Raw genomic sequence first — 17,071 nt, 5'->3', positions numbered from 1 at the left:
CTGATATCTGCCTGTGTTTCACTAAATAAAGAGAGTCTGGCGTTAACGTTCCTCTCTGCACAAGTCTTTAAATTCTCTCTCTCTGTCTGAACGTCTAATTGTACTGTAAGTGACAAAATCTAATCTGGCAGGCCAAACCTTATTATGGGTAGTGCATTTCTATTTCTGATATGACAGGATAAGTCTCACAAACACACAGCGAGTCTGCATACTTTATGAAGTCAACAACAACAAAAAAAAGGCATTTGAAAACAAAGAGGACGTTTCTGAACTCAGATACTGAGCATTAACATTGAGAGGTCAGTTTTTTCCCATACAGCTTTCTTTTCTTACATATAGACTTATTTTTATTCTTAAATATCTTAAATCTCATATAAAATAATTCATCAGAAACTGATTCTATATACACAGACAAGAGTGCACGAGATGGATAAAGACATGGTGTGCATGCTGAGGTGTGTGTTTTGCTAAAGCAGGTTTGGCTGTGAGGTCAGATGTGCTGCTCTTTTTTTATTTCATTTTTTTTTTTTGCCTGACGAAATGTACGACCGGTTTTGTCTGAAGGATCATACTCAATCTCATCATTCATAAGACAAACAAGTGCTTCTAAATCGATGCAGTTCTTCAAAGGGAATGTGACCTTCATGGAAAAAAAAAAAACGTTTGTGGATTTTCCGAACGGGACCTGGAGGATGAACTTAAGCTCCATGTTGTTTTATATCAGTGAAATAACACAGTATTTGTCTGAAGAATGAATCCAACAATATCACAAAATAAAGCGTTCATAAAAATCATTCTTTTACACTAAATACCAGCAGGACAAATTAAAAACAAATCAACATAACGGGTCGATTTTTCAATAAGCGTGCAGCAGGGATGACGCGTTTCTGTCGTCCAATCACGAAGTTAGCATCTCCCGTGTTCCCTCCATGAACAGCCAATGAGATTCCTCTGCTGTCTTTTGGGTTATCGGAGAAAATAAATAGACGTTTATGATCCGTGATCAGCAGGATCATCTTCACTAATGGACAATTTATGATGTTTGAAGCTAAAAGCTAATGCTACGCTACAAAGCAGCTACAGCCCGGTCACATGACTACAACCTCTCCTACAGCACAAACACCTGGATGACCTTTAATGACATCGTCTGTAGTCCCATGTAGCCACTTGTTAGCATGTAGCCTGTGTTCAGACAGTGAACAATCATCAGTGGGATTCACTGTGTGTTTGTGTGGTAGAATAAAAAGCTGCTGAGCTTATTTCACACGTCTAAAAATCCCAAAATCACAGAAAACTTCAGGAGGAGGGGGGGAACAGGAAGAGCTAACATGCTAACACATGTCCTGGTTTTAGGACTCATTCCTGCTGCACCTCATTCTGTGATGTTTTTATTCATCTGTCAGGTGAAGCGAGCTGAGCGGTGGAGCTGCTGTTGATGTGCCGTTATTTACCCCCCCCCCCCTCCAAAAACAACTAAAATAAAAACAAGTAAACACAACAGTGAGGACATTATATAGACAGCACGATCAACACCAATCTGGATAAGAGATCGTTTCACTTCTCTTTTTCTGAGCTGAACCAGCATCCACGCGTCTCCGGCAGGCGACAGTATCTTTGTATAATATTTATTAAACTCTAGATATTCACAGTTGCTTGACGGAATGGCAAAAATACCCATGAAGTCTAAAATTGCTGGTTTAGTCGTCTAAAAGATGGATGCCGAGAGTTCTTTAAAGTACTGGAGGTTCACTGTCATTGTAGACTATAGGATGGAGTCAGTTAAAAAATCTTGCAGCGTGTCGCCTTTGAGCACTAACACACACACACACACACACACACACACACACACGTACAACCATTCATTTTCTTGTATATATATATATATATATAGAGAGAGAGAGAGATAGATCTGTAGTTAATATGGAACAGTGAAAATACCTTCACTTACAGCTGATGGTGTGACACGTTTCACAGACTCTTTGTGATGGAGGAGATTCTGTTTCTGTCTATGGGAGCGTTTTGCATGATGTCAGATTTCTGTACAGTAAAACAGCACACATACAAACATGAGGACATTAAAATAAAGTATTCCACGCTGATTGTGATGTTTAAAATGTTCATTTTTTTTAAATTCTAGAAAGGGAGGCGAAGGTTTGTTTAGGCAGGACGAGGTTTTCCCCTCCCACACTACACAGTAGTTTCATTCTTCCAGGGCCCGGTGCGTATATTCCCTGTGCTGTCTGAGGCGTACAGGAGTCCTTCATGCAGGCCCCCCTTTAGAATCCCGTTCTGATTGGGCGGGTTCTGGGGGTAGGATTGTCTGCGCGGGGCGTGCATCTCCAGATGGTGATGTGTTGACATGGGGTCCTCCTCGGCCACTTTCCCGCAGCCGCACAGGAAGACGCCCGTGTCGCCTGCCTCCGCCGGGCACAGAGAGGGGAAGAGGTCTGCCTTGGCACAGCAGATGTGCCGGTGGCAGGGATTATGGCATGCCAGGGCCTCGTGCGCGGCGGCAGCGTGGCATGTGTGATGCCCGTCGTGGTGGCCCTCGTGGGCTAGATGTGGACAAATGTGGGCGTGCCGCTCATGTGTGCTGTGTGGACTGTCAGTATGTGAGCTGTGCACGCTGCCTCCGTCCACGCTGGAGGGGATGTGATAGGCGTACTCCCTCTCACTCCCGGCTCCACAGGCGGGGGTCCCGGCCCGGCGGCCGAAGTGGCGGCCTTTAGTCCTGGTGCTGCTCTTTAGGCAGGGGTGCAGCTGGATCCCTGGCCGGTAACCCTCGGGGTCGGCGTGCAGCAGCACGTGCGTGGCTGCCGGCTCCTCCTCCATCAGCTGTTGGCTGTGCAGGGCGGCGCAGCACGGCGTCACCGGTGCCAGACATGTCACGTGATTTTGTGAGGATGGAAGGGCGGCGTGTTTACAGTGACCTAAACTGCTGTGGCTGCAGCTCATCAGGGCTTTACCTGTGCAGGGGGAGTCATGGTGGCAGTGGCTGTGACCGTGGCCATGGCCGGGAGTATCTCCATTCACGTTGACTTTGGGCCGCGTCTGGGCGGGCCCGTGGGCACCGGAGCAGGCGTTGGCGCGTCGTCCAGGGCAACAGGAACACCAGCAATGCCAAACGTCATCGCGCTTGGCACAGTGATGGATGAGGATGAAGAGGCCGAGGGTGACGGAGAAGGCACCGTAAAGGCAGCTGAAGATCATGTCCAGGAAGTGACCCTGTGACACGGCCAGCGCCCCGAACGTCCAGGTGGCCAGGAACAGGAAGAGGGTGAACGCCGCCGTTCGCAACTGAGCCTTGAAGGAGTGCTCATTGGCCAGCAGCGCGGGGTTGATGGGGACACCGGGGCAGCCGGCGGGGCAGTGGCTCCCGCCGGGCGGGGCCGCCAGGGCACCGGGCTCTGCTGCTCCCTGGTGGCAGTGTGTCGGCACGTCCACGGCGGCCAGCCTCTGCTGCTCCTCCGTCAGCTGCTTGAGCTCATACTTCTTCTCGGGGTGTCGGCGCAGCTGGATGAAGGTGCACAGGAAGTAGACGCACGTCACCAGGACGATGAAGGCCACGGGGCCAAAGAAGGCTCCCAGGCTGGGCTCCCAGGCCATCCAGCAGCTGCAACACACACAGAAGCTTTTAATAACCTCTCACTGCACACACACACACACGCACACACACACACTGTATGTGTTGTTTACTCATCAGAGAATTAAATATGCATCAGAGGGGAATAACCATGTAAAGAAGAAGGTGCATTTGTGTCTATTCAACCTTGTTTTAAAAAATCATATTGAGGTTTATTTTTGGAGATAATTAAAAGGAAACACACAAAAATAATTCAACCTTGAGAGCAGAAGCAGACCCGAAGCAGGACTTACTATGGTGCTTGTTCTCCGCTGCCATAGTTGTCTATGTTGACGGCTGCTGTGACCCCGCAGATGATGAGGGGAACTCCACCGCTGACTAAATAAAATCTGCGAGGGAAAACAGGCAGAGAAAAGGACAGCGTTTACAAACCCCGTGTGTGGATTACATCAGCACACTGTCAGAAAGGAGACAGCAACTCCAGCTTTTCCTTCCCCCAAAAATGGCGTCTCTGCATCCTGTCAGTGTGTGTTTGTGATCACACTCCTCAGGAGCGATCACACCTACAGCACAGTTTGTTTTTGCTACAGACCATAGTGCAAATTTTACAACATAAACAAATCTGTTTCCTGTCAGTGTAATCATGACGAGCACGTCGGCGCTGCTGTTCATTAGAGCTCAGGAAGATGGAGAGATAAAGAGCTGCAGAGAGAGAGACTCAACGATCTCTGGCTGATAAAAACTGGAGGTTCTCAGACTGCAGGTCGAGTCAAAGACAAACCAAGAAGCAGTTCAGGAGGGAAGATTCAAGATTCAAGATCAGTAAATCTGACGTATCGATGATTTTCATTTTATTGATGAGTTCTCAGGGCTGAGAAATCAAATCTGCAGTGCCTTCAGCGGCCTCTAGAGGCTGTCCACAAAAGCCTTGGTCTCTATTGATTAGGGTCGGTGGATATGTTAAAAAGTATCCATCATTCCATCAATCAACACTGTTTCAGTGCATTTACATCATGTTGATTTATCATAATTAACAGACTAAACATTTTAATCACCAATCGATGAGATAGATCACTGAGAACAGCTTCATCATCACTAATCGGCTGCACATAACACGGCCTCTAAATGTAGTGTAGTAAAAGTATTCCACACTGAGGGGGGCCAGGTGAGGTCGTCTGAACACCTGGTGAGGATCCACAATGGACCTGAAAGAATCTGACCTGCTGGCTGGCCTGTGAGCAGCCTGAGGATCCTCCAGGAGGAGACCACAACCACAGCCATGACGGAGCAAGCGGCGATAGGGTTTAGGTAACATGAACCCCGGGTCTGATCAGAATCAGAAGTCAGATTAAGGGAGATATTCTGAGGTGGACTGTGGCTGGATTATGTTACCAGTCAGAGGAAGCATCAGGAGCAGAAACAAAGCTGATCCGAGCTCCTCCCTGCACCGTCATCCACTTTCCTACACAACACAAGGCTATTTCCTCCTCCTTCCTGTTCAATCTCAGCCTCTGTCACTGCTCTAACCTTTTCAGCACTCCACCTTCCTCCATCTTCATCCTTAGCTCCCTCACCCCTCCATCCTCTCTCTCTCTCTCTCCAATCTGTCCTCCGTCACACAGCAGCCGTCTCCGAAATTCAATTACAATCAAGATGTTTGTCTGGGCTGGTTGGTGAAGGGTGGCTGAGGGGAGGCGAAGGAGGAGGAGGAGGATGTAGTGGTGGTGGTGGTGGTGGCATTACTGGCCTGTCACTGTCTCTGAGTGGAACGGTTTCCCTGGGGCACCCTCCTCCAACAGAAAGCCATTCACACACCCGTCAGCCAGATGAGCATAAACGAGAAGAACCAGTGGACGTTAAAGCACGCAGCGCTTCATGAGCCTCGTTCAGGCCCTGCGTGTTTCCCAGAGACTAAACAAACATGCATCCACATGCATGATCGATTAAGGTCAAGTGGCTGCCTCATTTTCATGCATAAACATTTGAACACAGTTGGCCATTCTATTAAAGACGGCCTGTAGGAGAACGGCTGTGTACGCAGCTTCAGAGCGAGGTTAGGACCAGCAATCATCTGATATAAATAGACCCTGAAGTGCCTTTTAGCCAGCAGCTACGCTGCTCCCACCCTCCGCTCAGGCACTGTCCTCTGTTTTTCTGAGCAGGCGCTGTCCTCTCTCTGGACCCCCGCCAGGACAGCACAGCTGGGGACAATGTACAGCTCCGGCGCAGGGCAAAGGCTCATGGGTAAAGCTGGAGGATGCAACAGAAATGTTCGTCCTCTGCTTAAACTGCAGGCCTGAAAGAGGTTTTAATGGAGCATTTTGGAAATATTAGCTTTGGCGCCAAGTGTTAAATGAGAAGGCAGTAGTAGCTCAGGCCAGCTACCATTAGCCTAGCATATGTACAGTAAATATTCAGGCTACACAGAGGACAAAGAAGCACTCCAACTAATTCCATAACTTGTGAAAATGGTGCTCAGAGAAGCCGAGCACGTAGGGACGCACAGCGATGTGGACAAGATGTTGGTTTAAATGAAGCATCGATGCAAAATAAACACCAATGAACTAAGGTTTGGGCCTTCTAAGTAGCTTAGGACCAAAAAAAGTACCTAAGCCATGTGCAGGATCCTTTTAACACCTGTGTAACAACGGGCCTGTTGGTCATCAACCCGACTGAAGCTTGGAAGTACAAGTACATGTTCTCTGAATATGTAGGTGGAGCCATGTTGGTAAAGAGTGCAGATGTAGCTCCTGGTGATTCTTCTGTCTCTACAGATGTCTCTACTAGTGCCTCCCTGCCAGCAGCTCTTCTCTCTGAGGCCCACTCTGAGTGCTCTGGCACATCCTCTAAATTCAAACACATCTGTTAAATGCGCCCCCTGGTGGCTCAGCTCAGTGCAGACTGACTGTGGGTCCATGTGTGGACAGGAGGACAGAGACAGTCCATCTACTGCTGTGCTGCTGCCAATGGAGTAAAAGTCCAGAGTATGCTGTATTATTTTCACTTAAGTAAAGTATAGACACATAGAAAATGTACTTAAGTACAGTAAAGAAGTACAAATACTTAGTTACATTCTACCACTGAAGAGGAACACAGAAATCATGTGACATGAATTCATTCACTAATGTGATTGTGATGATTCAAACTCTGCATGTATCAGAAGAATGAGAAGGGGCCATGGTGGCATACTGATATCAGCAGAGACCCATCATTGAGCCACACACATGTAAACAACCTGTGTTTGAACCAGTTAAAGAAGAAGCTGTGTCTGGACAGAAGCCATCAGCACAGTCATTTAGCAGTCTGTAATGATCTGATAGCAGCTAGCGTTAGCTTGCTGGTGTCTGTGTGTAACCTCGGTGCTGTCTGCATGTTTATTGGATGATTGATTTTCTGGTGAAATGCGGGAGCCTCGGCCACATGTTACAGTTTACTCGCTTCACACGGAGCAGAGAGAGATTCTTTTCCATCAATTGATCATGACATTTACACCATATCCTGCCCGTATGGATTTCAGTTATATTTTACATGGTGTGAATTAGCCAGTTTACTCATGTGAGTACCAGGAGAGAGATGTTTCTGCTGCTGGGATTAAACAGCCGATCAGACTCTTCCTCTCATGGCTCTGTTTACAGCACCAACAGTTCAACACAGCATATTTGTGACAAAGGTCAGAGCGATGGTCGGCTGGATTCGCCATCAGAACCTGTCAGGAGTGGAAGGACGGGGAAAGAGGTAGATGAGGACGAATAGGTTGGCTGTGGGGGAGAGGGAGGAAGGAAGAGGGGGGAGAAATTGATTTGTCTCCAGCTGCTAAGTCTCATTGCATGAGCCTGTCTGACAGGGAGCATTACAGTCAATCACTGTGGATCAACTCGACTGCTGCGCCACAGGATCCCTCCGCCTGCCCCCAGACAAATTATCTCATTCACGAGCAGTGCATGATGGGAGAGCCTCCAGAACGTTCCATATTAAACCCCCCCCCTCCATTCACGCAGGTGTCTGAGGATTTGCTTTGCAAGGAAAGTGCTGCTTATAGGTTGAGGAGATCCTTATCTGCTGGGGTCCTTATCCTCGGAGACTTTGGGCGACTCTACAGGAATACATTATCGAGCAGATTTAATAACGTCGGACGCGTGATGCTGCTGCTTTAGATGTTTACAGATATTAGATTCAGGTGGGTTTGGGCGATGCGTCCCAGTAATCCCTTTAAGTCGTCCAGCAGAAAGCCTGAGTAAAAGCTACAAAAAGTAAAGGTTCAAACTCAGTGCAGCTGACGTCCGTGTGTGTGTCGGGTCATTCACTGTGTCGTCTTCAAAACAGCTTTAAGAAAATGACACTCTGAAAGGGAATACAAGATTGAATGACAAACACACATCGGTCACAGTGCAGCCTCTGCTCGCCTCTAACAGGATTTATCCTCGAGCTTCTGCAGCACAGTTTGCATGCTCACGCAGCACCTTCTCACTGCTCAGGGACCACATGTGTCCAAAAGCTGATCCTCTTAAACATGCCAAATGTTGGTAGTAAGCACGAAAAGAGTTAACAAAAAAGTGAGTAAAAAAAAAAGCAGATATTCAATCAGATGTGAGTGAACAGGAATGAAATGGGTCAAAAGGCTAAATACATTTAGATTTGTGATAAAGCTCCCGGCTCAGCTGCCTCCTGGGTGATGGAGGTAATTAGTTATAGCACAGTGGTGATGCCATGGTAACAGGTTAAGTCATTGCTGCTTCTTCCTTCCTCCTCCTCCTCCTCCTCCTCCTCCTCATGACATTCACCTGCCCTCCTCCATGTTTACTAAACCTCACAGAGCAGCCAGAAACATGAAGGCTGCTAACGTACATCTAATGATGTGAAATAAAACACACACAGCGAGCGGCACCAAGCCTGCTGCAAAATGTGGACACACGTAAAAAGATGAGGAGCTGAACCAGCAGATCCAACAGAAGTCTGAGACCTGGTCGTCTATTATCATCATTATATAGGCTCTGATAATACACAGACATATGTTCTAAGTGATGATGAGACATGTATGTTCTCTGTCTATCTCTGTCTAGCTTCAGGCGCTGATATCAGGAAACCTGAGTCACATGTCAGAGCATCACCGCCGAGTCAAACTGTCTTTCATTTAAACAGATAATTGTCTGTTTTCACAGCTTCTACTGAAGGCGGCCATGTTTGTGGTGACTCAGTCTGAGTGAGGTGGGACACAGCATCCAACAATGACAGAAATCAAACGCACACAAACGCACACATGCACAGGAGAGGACGTCTCTGCTTACCTCAGCAGCGGCTGCTTTGGAGGTGGCGGAGGCGGGTCGCTGCTGTCCTGACTTTGCAGAGGCTTCTTGGTCACCTGCTTGTAAATGTTCCTGGCGGTCACCCCGAGCCACAGCATGGTCGACAGAGACGAGTAGTGCAGCACGACCCCGACCTGTGACGGAGGAGGTGACGGAGTTATTTTCTCTGACTTTTCTGAACTTTGGCTCATACATGCATACATGGTACACTGCGCGCCGGCAGTCTCTGTGAAAAGCGTCAGACTTGATTATATCCTGTAACTCAAAGAAAAGATGTTCAGGGTGAGCTGCAACTCCTCCTCATCAATGTCACTCCAAGGGTATCTGCACAGACACTCACTTCAAGACCTGACTGCGTAGGAGACAAAGGTACGGCAGGTTCAAAAAGTGCTATTGAATCATCAAGGTTGTCTGGGATAAGAGCATTATGGTGAGGTTATACTGGGGGATACTGAGCAGCTCCTTATCAGTTGAGTTAGAGGACATGAGGTGTGCGCTGTGAATAACAAATCTGAATAGAAATGATAGTCACGTTGACAACTATCAGAGCGTGATTGTTTTCCCAAAGTGTGCACACATCTTTTAATATTCATGATTTCTGTCTGAATGCTGCAACTTTGTTTAAAGAAACACTGAAAGGGGAGAAAATTAAAATGCACCGAGCCTCCACCACCCAGTCAAGTCTGTCCATGATGTACTGGCAACCTGAGATAGCCAATCAAATGGCTGCTCTCCAAGCATGATAGGCCTGGGGACTCGAAGCTAGCGTACCACCGTCCAGGCGCTAATTGGAAGTGTCCTTGAGCTGGTTATAGAGAGCAGAGAGCGGGTGGTAAGTCAATCACTGCTGCAGAGTCCACACACACACACACACACACACACACACACTTCAGAGCTTCATTAGTGCCAAGAAGAGACAGACAGGAAGTGCATTTTTAATATGGTCGTAACGGGCCAGGAGGGGTTCCTCCCGCCATAACAGTATAGCCGTGAACATTGACTCTAATTGGCTGATTAATGTCCTCTACACGCTGCTTTATGGTTTCCACTGCCTGAGCAAACAAACAGAAGCCAAATGACATCAGTCAGAATTAAGTAACACACGTACAGAGACCGGGCCTGACATCCTGACACCACCTCCGCAGGAAGCTTCACCACCTCCACTCATTACATTTAAAACGCACTAAATGACGCTGCTCAGTACAGACAGGGCACTCCTTCACCGAGAAGCAAGCACAGAGGGGCATTCAGGCCATATGTCTACCAAGATCAATAAGTTACAGAGCTTCAATACATCTACAATAAAACATTAACTTTGTGAGGATACAAGTCAACTGAGAGTGAAACATGACACAGATCTCTGAGAATAAAACACACAAACAGGAATAAACCTTTATGCAGCATTTGCAAAATAAATCTGATGTTTTCCAAGCTTATCAATTCAATAAAATAACGCCGAGTCCAGTTCTATCTGTTCTTGCAGATCAACATCAGAAGGTAAAATCTTCCACTCAGATTTAACACTTTAGACAGACTCAATTTTACAACCCAGCTGATCTCTCAGAGGACATTTTAACCGGTTGTGACACTGAAGGATCTTAAAGTCTTAAAACGTAAGCCTGATTATGACTGAGAGCCGGTGTTTGCACAACAAACAGGAGTGAGCTGACTGACGAACACGTAATGAGACCCGGTCAGTGAACTGATGGTGGTCAGGACACCTGATCAGTGTGCACATCAACCATACACACATGATTAGAAATGTGACGGCTAAGCTAATGCTAGGTGCACTAAAACAGAACCAATAATCCAGCTGTGTCTCTGTGGAATGTCCTGCACACACACACACACACACACACACACTTTATCATGTTAGCCCCGGCTAGCTTGCGGTGCTTTCAGGTGAATGGCCCCCTTCTAGATCATTTGAGTGAAATAGCAGCAGATGTGACAAGAGAAAGATAAAGACGAGACGGACGTGTCATGTTTGATGGAAGTCAGCAGGAGCAGACACAGAATGGGAATTTAATGTGAAGTTAATCAGCACTAAAGGCCGACTGCTGTGAACCATCCTGCAACCAGGAAATATTCAACCTTCCTTTGACGATTGTCTCATTATTTTGCACCTTTTCACTTGAAGCAGGGGACACGTTTCGTCCTCTCAGTGTCCCCCTACTGTCCAGCTTTGATCTGAGTTGATAAAAATGCTAATGCTGTGATCCGGACTCTTTTTTTATAGCCTGCCTTACCCTCTCATTTAATGGACTTCTCTGCACACATGAGGATTAACAGTGTTCTGGTTCTGCTCTGTGCAGCTGTGCCTTCATATCAAGTTCTTTATCATCAGACGCTATGAGAGTAGGTCAATTTGGAGTTAAGGTGTTGTTTGAGTGTAACTTTTCAAAGCACACATTCTAATAGTACAAGTACCTGGGGGAGTACTTGGACCACAAACTGGACTGGTGCAAGAGCGTGGACAGTGTCTACAGGAAGGGTCAGAGCCGCCTCTACTCTCTGAGGCAGCTGAGATCCTTCAACATCTGCAGGACGATGCTGAGGATGTCCTCTGAGTCTGTGGTGCCATCATGTATGCTGGTGTCTGCTGGGGCAGCAGTCTGAGGGTGAGGGACATCAACAGACTCAACAGAACCATCAGGAAGGCGGCCATGTTGTAGGAGAGGACCTGGACTCTCTGACAGAGGTGTGTCAGAGGAGGACGTGGTCCAAAATAAAGACCATACTGGACTGTCCCTCTCACCCGCTCCACACTGTGCTGACCAGCTACAGGAGCTCGTTCAGCAACAGACTCCGACTCCCACGATGCACCACTGAGAGACACAGGAAGTCATTCCTGCCTGTCTCCATCAAACTACTGAACTGTAACAGTCACTCAGACACTGTACATTCATACATGCTCTTTACTATGTAAACAGTAGTAAATATGTTCTTTTTTTAGATTAGATTAGATTAGATTAGATTAGATTAGATTAGATTAGATTAGATTAGATTAGAGAATTCCGATTCTGATTCTGATAAGTGTAGTTTAAATCTTTATCTAGCAGCCACCTTCAGTAGTTCTGCTGCCTATTGCAGCATCTTCTGTGAAAGTAACACTGCTAGATGACTTGTTTCTACACTTTTAGCATATGCTAACAGAGCTCTATTCCTAAGCTGCCTTCTATGGTATATTCATTATATCAGCTCCCCACTGTTTTTGATGCATAAGTAACCAGTCCACTGGAAGGCTTTTTACATGCGGGGAAATGAGCTCAGGAACACTCAAATTGGACCCAATGGAAGTACAAAGCCAATCACCGCAGACACCGTAATTCCTTTTTTTCTTTCTTTTCTTTTTTTTTTTTACTCCTCCGTCACAACTAATTTCACAGTGGCGCACTAATGAGGAAATCCTCTGTATTGCATCTTTAAGCTGACAGTTGGATGTAACCTCAGATCTAGGTCACATTCTGCACAGCCAAGTTCTTTGCTAAATTAAATTGGTTATTTAACGCTGGTCACAGTCACTGAACAATCAGCGGCTAGATGTGCAATCCAAATGCGGTTGAGGTGAGATGAGGTAAGGTGGGTGAGAGGAAAACAAGGATATACTGTATGCAAACAGAGGATGCAGCGTGACAGCGCGAATCAATGATGAAGCAGCGCCTGTTTGAAGAAAAGATAGAAACTGAGATTAGAGATGACTTTGACTTTGAGGCCGTAAAGACGGAGTCGGATGCTGCAGAGCGATGGTGCCGCTGTGGGCGGGGAGGGGAGGGGAGGCGGTGCAAGACTGAAGAGTGGCATACAGACAAGGGTGGGTGCAGGTGGAGATGTGGGGGAGGGTGAGGGGCGGAGGGCTGGGTGGGTGGAGGGGGGAGTGCACGCTTGAAGTGCTGCGAGAGCTGCCAGAGCTAGTTTTAGAGCTCCTTGAAGTTCCTTCTGTTGGAGGGAGAGCATGTACTTATTTGTCCCCTTGGGAGGGGAGACGTGTGTGTGTGTGAGTGTGTGTGTGTGAACTCAGCAGGCTTTGTGTGTGTGTGTGTGTGTGTGTGTGTGTGTGTGTGTGTGTGTGTGTGTATGCAATCGTCTCCTGAAGCTGTGCTGTAATTATCCCAAATTGTGTCTGGTGGGGCCCGTCTCCATCCCAGTGGAACAGCAGACAATCTGGGCTCCTGCCCAAATCTACAGAGAGTTAATCTGTTAGCCGTGATTGGCTAAAGGAGGAGCATCAGAAAGTATTCCAACGCCCCGGGACCAAGTTAGAGTAATGAATGAATGCTAAATAAGTGAAAGAGCAGGAGCAGAGCGGCAGGTGTGCTACGAACATGGACTGTATACAGCTATGGACGAAGCAGCGGTGGGTCCCTGTGGGAGGCCCCGCCCATCGCCACGTCACTCCCAATACAGAGAGGGAGGTGGTGCACAGGAAGTCAGCACCTGTCCATAATTATGCAAATATAATCAAGTCTATATATAATTACAGTGAGTGAGTTATATAAAGATTGTCTCTGTACAGCTGTCAGTGTTTGTACCAGGACGTGTTTGTTCCTGCTGTACAGACGGACATTTTAACATGAAGGTCTATGAGGACCGACTCACTGACGGAGGCGAGCTGCCATTAATCTGTCACTCCTGCAGCAGTTCCTGCTCGTTTGCATGCCGATGGTGATTGGATCTTGTTTCTCCTCTTCTAGCTTCTCCTCATCGGCTCCCACTAAAATCTGGACCTCAAAATTCTTACATACAAGCTCTGCTCCAGACTCCGCTCTCAGAGAGCAGGTTTGCTCGTGGTTCGTAGATTCTCTGGAAGTAGAACGGGGCGACAATAGTTTAGCTATCAGGCAGCTCTCCTGTGGACCCGGCTTCGGTCTCTTCCTCTCCTCCCTGACCCGGCCGGCCATCAGCAGGAGGTTTGTTCAGGTTTATACTTGTTAGTACAAACGCTAACAATTCTGACATCATAGAAGGTTCGGCCATGATTATTTACAGTCTATGGTTTGGTGGAGTGGTGGCTACAGGCGGTGTTGTCTCATGTCGAGCCGCTGAGATGTTGGAGTGTGGTTTCGACTCGTCCGCTCCTTAACAAAGGCTGAACGGTAACAACAGGCCGTATAGTAAGTTAATGTGATGTCAAATGGCAGGCTGCATTTTATGACACACACCAGCCATTTTGTGTCAGTTACCATCGCGGCAGACGAGCTGACGGCTGTGACACGAGGGCTGACTGTCAGCGAGGCTGCTGCTGCTCGACAGCACAGGAGAGAGGCGGCTGCATTCAGCCCGTGGAGGTGGAGTCTTTACACCACCGCATCAAGACCCACATAAAGTGTTTGTGACAGCAGAGGAGGCAGACGAGTCCCAGAGAGAGACCAGGGAGGGACTGGGAGTGAAGACTCAGAGAGTCAGCGAGTGTCAGGCTCTCAGTCAGATCCAGCAGGACCATGCGGCCTTCCCTCCATGTGAAGAATTTAGACAACACACGTCCCTGTTTTCTGAACATCATAATGGACACACTTCCTTCTTGTTCTCTCTGTATCAACGTCTAAAAATAGTGAAGCGCTACAAGGCACAAAAACATTTCTCTGACCTGTTTCCAAATCTATCCTGACATTCCAAATCTCCACGTCCCTCCACGACTCCTGCTCACTCAGTCATGTCTGTGTGTGCTGTGGAGGCAGCAGCAGCACCTGTGCGACGACACGCTCATCACAAAGTGTGACAGCACGGACGCAGCCTCACAAGATGGGGCTGGAATACCCACACATCATGTGTGTGTGTGTGGCTTCATGTTAGGTAATCTCTGTAATCTCTAAGTGGAGCTGGATACACAATCTGCCCAAAAGTAAACGGACAACATGCACAGTCTGTTTTTAGTCGGTGGTTTAGTCTTCTAGATCTGCAGCTGATGATTGTTTGATGGACAAACAGTGAAAATGTTCAAACCTCCATTCATTGATCATTGCTGCAGCTTCAGAGCAGATCATGAGGGTTTAGATGATCACGTCGTGTGTCTGTCTGCACAAAAGAAAGCTCAAAGAAGTGATCCTCACAGTTTGTGTGGAAGAACAGGTCTGTCCTGACCAAGCTGAGCCTCCAGGCTCAGACTTGAAGCCCATGCGGAAGTGTCAAATCTTGTAATTCACACCGCAACCACTGGGGGCTGGCTCCAGCAGCGAGTGATTCACTCACTCACTCGTTTCAATTGTATTCGGACTTAAAATTACGCATAATTATGGGTGTTGCCGCTTGAGTGACAGATGGTTGACGTATCACAGCGCGAGTTTCCTGCTTCCACGATTGCCCGCCCCCCTAAACCCCGCTGGTGCTCCCCCTCTTTGTCCATATTTTTAGTTTTGGCGGACGTGACGTGACGGCACGTCCCAGAACCTCCCACGAGCCTTTCTTCAGAAACAAACGGGTGACGTCACGGAAGCTCTGTCCATAGTTTTTACTGTCAATGGTCCTAAACTCAAGACTGACCTCTGACCTCATCACCTGGACAGGAAGCAGAAACATGGGGGCTGGGTGTCCACATACTTTTGTCCATTAACGGTGTGCTGTTTATCTAATGCACACAGGTAGCATGTTAACATACTTCTGCAAATGTCTTTTTTACCTGAGCTCAGATCACATTTAATGAAGAGAGATTTGGCAGCTGTGAGGTTAAAATCCCATGGAAACACATCATCTGTATAGAATTCTATTGACCAGTGAATCTTTTATACGCTGCCACACAAAATGTGGGCCGTGACGCCCACCGCTAACCTCAGGCAACAAGAGAGAGGACACAGGCGGACAATACAGGGACAGGGACTGAGTGCATCCATGACGGCAGCGTCTGACTCATCGGCGCTCATCGTGCCGCTGCTTTTACAGAGAGAGTGACCACACCACGCAGCCAAGGCGTGAAAAACTCACAGAGCTGCACTCAGCGGCCGGGGCGCTGACACCTGAATACACATTCACAATCAATGTTTTGTGAAAAGCTTTGAGAGTGGGGGGAGCATGAAAAGGGGAATGCACTTACTGCTTGACAGATGATGGGGTATTTGATTCGATTGATGCCGCCGGCAAACACAGCGAAGGTCAGCGCCGTGTGGAAGCAGAAGTTGAGGAGCATGTGCCATCCCTTCCGACTGATGCGGATCGCGCTGCAGAAAAGAGGAACAAACACATGCTGTAAGTGTACACATGTCTATCACCTCGTTACTGTAAACAGATGAACAGACACACAGGAGGCCTGTTAATCATACAGTAATACAAACAGAGCCTGGATAATAAAGAACTCTTTAAATGTCATTTTACTGACAGAAGGTAAATGTCAGCATGCTGTAGCTGGGTGCTGATGATTGCTTGTTACACTGAGGACACAGCGATGTTAGATGATTTCGGGCCGGCTGATCTCTCTGCTTCTCTGTCAGCCACTTATCTTGGTGCTGCTCTACATGCACTGTCCAGAACCACCCAGATGATCCATCATACATGAACATATGAGCCTCTATACAAAGGAAAACACTAAACTGGAGACTGTGTGGAGCATGATGGAGGGACATTCAGGGACATGTGGACAAATATGAGACATTCAGAAACACAGCAAATGCTTTTTCTGTGCAGTCTGATCACAGGTTGTTGGATCGTGTGTGTGTGTGTGTGTGTGTGTGTGTGTGTGTGCATGTGACCTGTGAGGAGGAGGTAAACACATTTATTTATTTAGTTTATTCTTCGATTCTTTCAGCTCAGTGATGAAAACAAAAGCAGAAATTCACTTTTATTTTACGACATAACTATAAAAGTCATCTGAGAGGTGATTATTTTGATACACAGCACACCATGTTGGAACAGATAAGATGCAGTGCATGAAAACTACATGATCCTCTATCAGCAGCTTCCCGGTTCTATTCTGACTGGACCCTCTCTGGGTGGAGTCTGTACGTTCTCCCTGTGCCTGCGCGGGTTCTCTCCGGCTTCCTCCCACATTCTAAAGACCTGCTAGGTTAACTGGTGACTCTAATGGTTGTCTGTCTGTGTGTTGCCCTGCGATGGACTGGTGACATGTCCAGGGTGGACCCAGCCTCACACCCATAGTTAGCTGGGATAGGCTCCAGCCCCTGTGACCCTGCACTGCAGAACAAAGCGGGTTAATAGAAGAGGGATGGGATGGATGCCAGGGTGTAGTTTTACTGGA

The 17,071-nt window shown here is 47.5% G+C and overlaps 1 protein-coding gene across 1 annotated transcript in view; it reads right to left on the bottom strand.

The window, feature by feature from the left end:
- Positions 1–442: 442 nt before the first annotated feature.
- Positions 443–17,071, bottom strand: part of adgra1b (adhesion G protein-coupled receptor A1b) — a 121,500-nt gene continuing 104,871 nt past the window's right edge. The window contains 4 exon segments of the mRNA XM_028423197.1: positions 443–3,613; positions 3,877–3,972; positions 8,869–9,020; positions 15,914–16,037. Of these exon segments, the coding sequence (XP_028278998.1) occupies positions 2,188–3,613; positions 3,877–3,972; positions 8,869–9,020; positions 15,914–16,037 (1,798 nt within the window). The 3' untranslated portion in view covers positions 443–2,187.

Source organism: Parambassis ranga, chromosome 15, assembly GCF_900634625.1.
Source record: "Parambassis ranga chromosome 15, fParRan2.1, whole genome shotgun sequence".
Taxonomy (NCBI): Eukaryota; Metazoa; Chordata; class Actinopteri; family Ambassidae; genus Parambassis; species Parambassis ranga.
This window is presented reverse-complemented; position numbering and strand designations above follow the sequence as displayed.